This window comes from Quercus robur, chromosome 2 (genome assembly GCF_932294415.1).
Source record: "Quercus robur chromosome 2, dhQueRobu3.1, whole genome shotgun sequence".
NCBI lineage: Eukaryota > Viridiplantae > Streptophyta > Magnoliopsida > Fagales > Fagaceae > Quercus > Quercus robur.
In genome coordinates this window covers 41,722,048-41,729,707 of record NC_065535.1, presented here as the reverse complement: position 1 = coordinate 41,729,707, position 7,660 = coordinate 41,722,048, and the positions used below count along the sequence as shown (strand labels likewise).

Below are 7,660 nucleotides of genomic sequence, written 5' to 3'. Positions count from 1 at the left end.
CATACGCTTAAGAGGCTAGTATTATATAGGATTGTGATCATATCAAAATATTATAGGATTGTGATGATTATATTAAAATAATGGTAGAACTTTCTCTGGCTCTTCTATTTTTGGACTTAGGGTGCAATGATCGTTGACATGATGTTGTATTTGCGGCTAGCGAACAAAGAGATAGGTGTTATATAAATATATATAGTTTACCAATATATATATATATATATATATATATATATATATATAAAGAAAAAGAGACCTTTTCAACAATATCATGCATCAGTAACTCGGTCAAAACTTTTGAATCCCAAATTTAGGTTTTAGCCATATCTATCTTTGATAGAGTTTAGGATATGTTTGAATACAACTAAAAATGCTGAACCATGACAACTTGGCAACAGGCAAATACTTAAACAAGGCGGATAAGATTAGCATTCCAAGTTTTTTTTTAAACAAATTGTCAACTGAAAAACAGGATTAGTCAAAAGTTCTTATCTTTTTTATCCATATTGTGTATGGTGGTGACCCTAATATGTCATGTGAAGTTATTATCCTTGAAAATAATATAGAATCAACACTATTTAAAATATATATATATATATATATATTTTCTTTAAAAATAATAATAATGATTGTGACAAAATCTAAGCCATTCATTTAATCTTAGAATTGTATTTATTTATTTTCATTTTGGGATAGGACGTTAGCTTAAGAATTTTAGAAGGTTAGGATCAACGGTGTGTACATTTAATTGTGTAATCTCTTCTTATCCACTAACAAAATTAGAGAGGATTGGCAGTGTGAACCGAAATCTCTGCTAAATTATAGGAAGAAAAAAGGAAGATAATTTAGAGGAAGAACACAACTGTGAGAGAATGGTATTTGGTTTAGCATTAGAGAAAGAGAGGGAGAGAACAGCAGAGCTATGTCTAAATATATCCATCCGATTAGTCTGTTTAAATCATCGTAACCAATATAAATATCTCTGAAGCTGAGGAAAGAAGCATCTATTTTGCAAAGATAAGGATTTCTACCCGCTGGCGCTGGCATTAAAGTGGCGGTGTCCTTGTTTCTCTATTCTCTATTTATTTGTTTGTGTAAATCCTGGTAACGTACTACCAAAGATTCCATGAAAATGAATATGTTTTTATATGCATTAAATTATATGATAAATTAAATAAATACATATAGTCAATGTATGTTATTGTCATACACATATTCTTATCTTTCCTACTACTTTTGTTTTACATATGTAGTGTAGTATAATCAATCAATGGGTTTGAAATTTTAAATACTAACATTTATTGAGCTTTGTTTCTTTACTTGACCTTATTTGATTGATTGACTCTAGCTGTGATGTTTTTTCCTAGCTGTCAGTGTTTATATAAACATATATATTCTGAACTTTTCTGTTCATTTAAAAACAGATTCTTTGCAAAGATAAAGATCCTCAAGAAACTCTTGAGAGATGGCAGGTGGATTTGCGGTAGATCAAAGCGCTCTTAAGAGGGCCCATCTGTATGAGTACAAAATTACTGGATATTTCGTCTTTGCTTGCATAGTTGCAGCTCTTGGAGGGTCTCTTTTTGGGTATGATCTTGGTGTTTCAGGTGAGTTTTTTTTTTTTTTTTTTTTTTTTTTGTTCTTTCGTTTCATTGACTCACGATTTATGTTAAAACTTTTGGCCTGTTCTTTTGTTCTGGGTTTTCATTCTTATATAACATACGGGTTATGTTGTTTTTGCTGTTGATGATATTGTTTGCATTATTGTTATTTTTATAATTAGAAAGAAAAGCACAGAAAAGAGAATGATAATAATTGTAATTAACATCATGATATTAGTCAATATCACCCAAACAAATCATAGATTTTTAAATCATATAAAGGTTGGTGATACTAGTGAGATTCATTTGAAATTTTGACTTGAGAGATTTGGGAAAAAAGAAAAAAAAAATTGAGCCTCCTTTTGGTGTTGGAGGCACATGGTGGGGTGAAGAGAGAGAGAGGGGAAGGAAAATGGAGCATGAATTATGTTTTTCTTTTCTCTCGTTTGGTAGAAGAGAAAATGTGGGTAAAGAAAAATGGTAGTGCCTAGGATTTTCCACCGGAACCCTTCAATGTTTTTTTTTTTTTTTTTTGGCAAATTACCATTCTATGAATTAGTTCCAATTTTTTTTCACTGAAGTTGCTCTCTTACAAGTTTTTTTTTTTTTTGCTACATCATTATTATATATATATGTGTGTGTTGATCCAACATAATAATTTTTATAATTAATATTTTACATAACTAATTATGTGTATCTATGATTTTAAAAATATTTCATGATTTTTCTTTTAAAAAAAAATTATTGTGCCTATCCATATAGGCATATACTACTAATAAAAATTAATTCCTTCAAATATTTTCTTAAAAAAGAAAAAAAAAAAAATTCTGTGATATGGGCATAAGAGTTAATGCATACATTACAAGCTACCTTTTCTATGGTCTCATTTTTTTAAACCAAAATAAATAAATCATATTAATTATCAGTAATTCCATTTTTCCATCTTCTGAACCAAAACCATAGGAATATTAATGGAACACACATGGCAGCTACATTATGATCTCATGGATTCCATTTTCCAGAAAGTAGGTTTGGAATAGCTAGTTCATGTGTTAAAGACCTTCAAAATAGCTTCATGACGTGCAGCCTCACCTACCGTTGCACATATCCCTTTTACTGAATTCTTTTTTTATCAAAACAAACAAAACAGATCTATAAGAATCTTTATTTCCCATGCTTGGGGAGATAGATACCACAATCTCTATTGTATGTGAATGTCATTATTTTCTTAATTCCTATTTACAAAACAGAAAGAAAAAAGATACTTTATTTTTCAGTTTACAACATGAGGGGAAAAAGGAAAAGAGGAAAGAAACTCTTCCCATATAACATTAGGAATTGAAATGCTTTATGCTGATTTCAGGTGGAGTAACTTCCATGGATGATTTCCTTAAGGATTTCTTCCCTTCCATTTATAGAAGGAAGCAAAAACATCTCAATGAAACCGATTACTGTAAATATGACAATCAGATCCTCACTCTCTTTACATCCTCTCTATACTTTGCGGGCCTAGTCTCCACATTTGCAGCTTCCCATGTAACTAGAACATGGGGCAGGAGAGGCAGTATCCTTGTTGGTGCAACCAGTTTCTTCTTAGGAGCAGTAGTTAATGCTGCTTCAGTGAACATTGCAATGCTGATAATTGGTAGAATCTTACTTGGTGTTGGCATTGGATTTGGAAATCAAGTAAGCCTGATTCTCAACAATTAACAAAAAATTTTTTTTTTTTTTTTAATAGAAGAATTAACAAAGAAACTTGAAATATATATATATATATATATATATATTGCAGCAACTTCTCATTCACAAACTGCTTTCTTCCGATGGTACAGGCTGTTCCCTTGTATCTTTCAGAGATGGCTCCTGCAAAAGTCAGAGGAGCAGTTAATCAACTGTTTCAATTAACTACTTGCTTGGGGATTCTGATTGCAAACTTAATAAATTATGGTACTGAAAAGATCCATCCATGGGGCTGGAGATTATCTCTTGGTTTGGCTACAGTCCCAGCAACTCTTATGTTTATTGGGGGTATTTTCCTTCCTGAGACCCCCAACAGTCTTGTAGAACAAGGCAGATTAGAAGAAGCAAGAATTGTATTGGAGAAAGTCAGAGGTACCAACAAAGTTGACGCAGAGTTTGCTGATCTCATTGATGCAAGCAATGCAGCAAGAGCAGTGAAAAAACCATTCAGGAATCTCCTAGCAAGGAGGAATCGTCCCCAGTTGGTAATAGGGGCTTTGGGGATCCCAGCATTCCAACAACTCACTGGCATGAACTCTATCCTCTTCTATGCACCTGTCATATTCCAAAGCTTGGGTTTTGGCTCAGATGCATCTCTATATTCATCCATTTTCACCAGCGGAGCACTTGTTGTTGGTGCACTTATATCAATGGCATTGGTGGATAAGTTTGGTAGAAGAGCTTTCTTCCTGGAAGCTGGTTGTGAAATGATGATCTGCTTGGTAATTGCACTTTCATGTTTTTTGTCCCTCAACTCTTTTCTAAGGAAACTTCACTGGCATAAGTACTCACACAAGTGTGTTTGATCTCTGCAGGTGTGTGTGGCAATAACTCTGGCTTTGAAGTTTGGAACAGGAGAAATCCTCCCAAAAGGAATCGGCATCTTTCTTGTTCTTGTGATCTGCTTGTTTGTCTTGGGTTATGGAAGGTCTTGGGGACCTCTCGGGTGGCTAGTTCCTAGCGAGCTCTTCCCGTTAGAGACAAGGTCCGCTGGTCAGAGTGTTGTGGTCTGTGTCAACCTCTTCTTTACAGCATTGATAGCGCAGTGCTTCCTTGCGGCACTGTGTCATCTGCAATATGGAATTTTCTTACTATTTGCTGGATTAATTCTCATCATGAGTAGCTTCATCTACTTCCTCTTGCCAGAAACAAAGCAAGTTCCAATTGAGGAGATATATCTTCTCTGGAAAACTCACTGGTTCTGGAAGAATATAGTAAATGAAGGTGAGGAAGCCACAGACTTGAACGGAAAATCTGGAGGACAAGTTTAAACTTTTATAGGAAAATGTTTCCTGATTTTATTGATACAAGTTGTTTCTTGGAAGCATACTTATGTATTTTGAATGCATTAATTTTTCGTAAATTATGTAAACCTGGTGTTGAATTTTGAATTTAAAAAGTTTCAAGGATCGAATATCAATGTGTGTATGTAGGACCTCTGGGAGATGTCTAACACATATATATAAGACTATGTAATCAAAATTTTCTGGTTGGTTTATTTTTTCGTCCATTCTTTCAAATTTGGATCGAGCAACAAAATTTATGTAATTTTACATCTCAGAACACACCCTTTATGCCAATAGTTTAGCAAGTTCATCTACTCTTAAGCTTCCATGTGGTACTACATCTTGATAAAGTTCATCAAAATCATTGTGTCTTTTGACATTAGAACTCTTGTTCTCGCTTTTTTTTCCTGAGGGATCTCGTATGTTATTCATCACTTTCAAATCTCCAGTTTCTTGTCCCACTACCTCCTTCAGCTTTTGAACTGCTACCTTTCTTGGTCGATGCCTAAAAACAGGACCAGGTGGGGCAGACTTGGCAAAGGTAACTGCTGTTTGATAAATAACATCCGCATCCAAGGAAGAACCATCCAAAATAACTGCACTCCCATTTTCAACAGCTTGCTTTTGCAGTAGGAGAACTCCCGCTATGCAGGGTGCACTCAACCTTGCAGGCTTATTGAGATCAGCCTCTTCTGAAACATCTAGCAGGCTGTCATGAGTAGTAGCATCCACTAGAAGGGCTTCCACCCTACTTCCAGTGATCCCTAAGGTTCCTGCATTGATGCCATATCCCATTGTTATTGTCTGAAGTCCTTTGTAAGTGCAGCCTGCTTTATCCAATATGGCATCACTTCCAGATTTATTGCTCATAGGCTCTGAATTATCATCGACATTGGTGGAAACCAACATGGTTTCACTATTGCAGCCATTCCTCCTAGGTTGTGGTCCATCATCAGAACAGCAGCCTGTGATATTGGATAAGGTTTCACTTTTATATGTGTTCCTCACATCTGAAGCCGCATCAGCACCAACAGATGGCTTAACATTTTCTATTGAGGATAGATCCTCACTTGCCTCTACAGTGTCCATTGGTGACATGCTGGTTTCAATTGTTTTGAGACTCACATCTTTCAGTGAGATTGCTGATACCTCTTGGCCCTCATTGACATTGGATTTTTGGGCTTCCTCATGATCGTTATCTAGTTTTGGAAGGGAAGACTTCCAATTTCCTCCTCTCCACATAAGTATGTGCTCATGTTCAAATGAGATAAGCACACATGGGACAAGATCCTGCAGTCAAAAAGAATTAAGGGAAACATTTTTAACCTTTTTGAACTTTGATTAAAGAGCGAAGTAATATAACAAAGAAAAATTTCCCAGACCTTGAGTTTAGCACCTATTCTTCGGTAGTCACTCCCATTCACCCCTTGACAACTTATACGCACTAGTTCACACTCTTCAAATGCCTCTCTGACATTTTTTACTAGGTCACAGTACACACCATTTTTCCCTGCGAGCCATACAAACCAAAAATAAAATTCTTACTTTACTGGGGAGCAAAAATGAATGTTTATTATTATTATTGTAAAGTGTAAACTGTAAACAACAAAAGACTCACTTGAGTTGGGAGAGAAGGAAGATACCTAGTTTGCATATTGGAATAAGTTTCCGTCCCTTTTTGCGCATTTCAGTTGCTTCTTCGAGTGTTAGACCCGGAGGAACCCGCTGAATGAGCCTTGGATATACAGGGGGAATAGGTTTCCACAGCATGAGAGGAAAGCGGGGACGAGTTCTATAGTTGTAGTTTCTTCCTCGGAAAAGGTATATCACCCCACCTTTACTAGAAATAACCTTCCCCCAGCTTCTTTCCTGTCATTCATAATTAACAACTCAAAAGAAGATTGTACACAAATTAGTATTGACAATCACACACATAATTGTAATCGAGGAAAGGAAAGGTTTGAGAAGTAGAAGAATCATGAAAAAGCACCTCCAATTGGTCGCGCACATTGTCCATGTCGACTGTACACACTCCCTTGCATTTTATCTTGCATACTCTCCGCCGCTTCCAGTGAGCATGTATGTTATCCAACATGTTATGTGTCAAACCATCTCTCCCTAACAATAATAACAAACAACTACTTAACAATATATAAATACTACTAGTATTTTAATTTAATTCAAAGAATTAAAAATACCTATATTCAATTGTCGTGAGGTTTTCATGCACCGATTCACCAAATCGTTGATTTCCTCTTTACTCAACGGCTCGCCCAATATCTCCTCCCTGGACCTGGGCTTGACGTACCGGAGGAGGGGGGGACCCGACCCAGCCAAGAATGGGCCGGGCGCCTGGACCGGTTTGACGCCCTTCTTGTGTGGCGGAGGAAGCTTGAATGAATCAAACTCCTTGAGCTTCTTCTTGCTTGGTGGCAATGGGGCCCGCCCAGTCCACGGCCGAGGCATCGTGCTGGGCCCAAACGGCACATACGGCGGTTCTCGTAGCTTTATAGGCTTCGCTTTGGGCGTCTCGGTGTAACTGTACTTGAACTCAAACGGAGCTCCGTCTATGATATATGAAACGCCGTCGTCTGCGATGGTCACATTGGCTTTGGCTTTGGATTGTACTGGAAGTGGTAGCCTTGGATTAGTTGCTCTGTGGATTTGGCGAAAGGCAGGGTGGGAATCGGAGGAGCTAGGGTTAGGGTTAGGGTTTTTGGAGTACTTGGATTTTTTTCCTGGGATGGAAGGGGAGGAAGGAGAGGAAGGTGTGCCAATGGATTTGAAAGTTTCGTTGTTGCTAGTGGTAGTGGCAGCTTCGTGATTATTGGTGATTCGGCTGGCAGAGTTGAAGCGGCGCTGGAGGCGGATATCGTCTTCGATTTCCTTCTGTGCTCGACGCCGGTCTTCGAATTTATCGGCGTTGGCGTTGTTCCAGCGGGAGAACCTCACCTCCGTGGACGGCCGGTGGTTTTCCGGTGGTGGCGCCAGAATTGGGAACAGGAGGATAGGACATTTTAGCGCCATAATAATAAT

General features: G+C 37.3%; 2 protein-coding genes across 3 annotated transcripts; one reads left to right on the top strand and one right to left on the bottom strand.

The window, feature by feature from the left end:
• Nucleotides 1-704: 704 nt before the first annotated feature.
• On the top strand, nt 705-4,836 carry LOC126713724 (sugar transport protein 14). Of its 2 annotated transcripts, XM_050413570.1 has the most exons (5): nt 705-1,101; nt 1,422-1,604; nt 2,962-3,284; nt 3,431-4,060; nt 4,154-4,836. In XM_050413570.1, exons 2-5 carry the CDS (start codon nt 1,463-1,465, stop codon nt 4,607-4,609), a joined length of 1,551 nt encoding a protein of 516 aa, XP_050269527.1. In that variant the 5' UTR covers nt 705-1,101; nt 1,422-1,462; the 3' UTR covers nt 4,610-4,836. The 2 variants fall into 2 exon arrangements, with proteins under 2 accessions (XP_050269527.1, XP_050269528.1); XM_050413571.1 differs by lacking the exon at nt 705-1,101 and having other exon boundaries at nt 1,277-1,604.
• LOC126713722 (CRS2-associated factor 1, chloroplastic) lies at nt 4,812-7,651 on the bottom strand. The gene is made up of 5 exons (XM_050413566.1): nt 6,823-7,651; nt 6,615-6,742; nt 6,268-6,493; nt 6,007-6,134; nt 4,812-5,914 (listed from the first exon to the last, which is right to left on the bottom strand). Exons 1-5 carry the CDS (start codon nt 7,649-7,651, stop codon nt 4,910-4,912), a joined length of 2,316 nt encoding a protein of 771 aa, XP_050269523.1. The 3' UTR covers nt 4,812-4,909.
• Nucleotides 7,652-7,660: the final 9 nt, after the last annotated feature.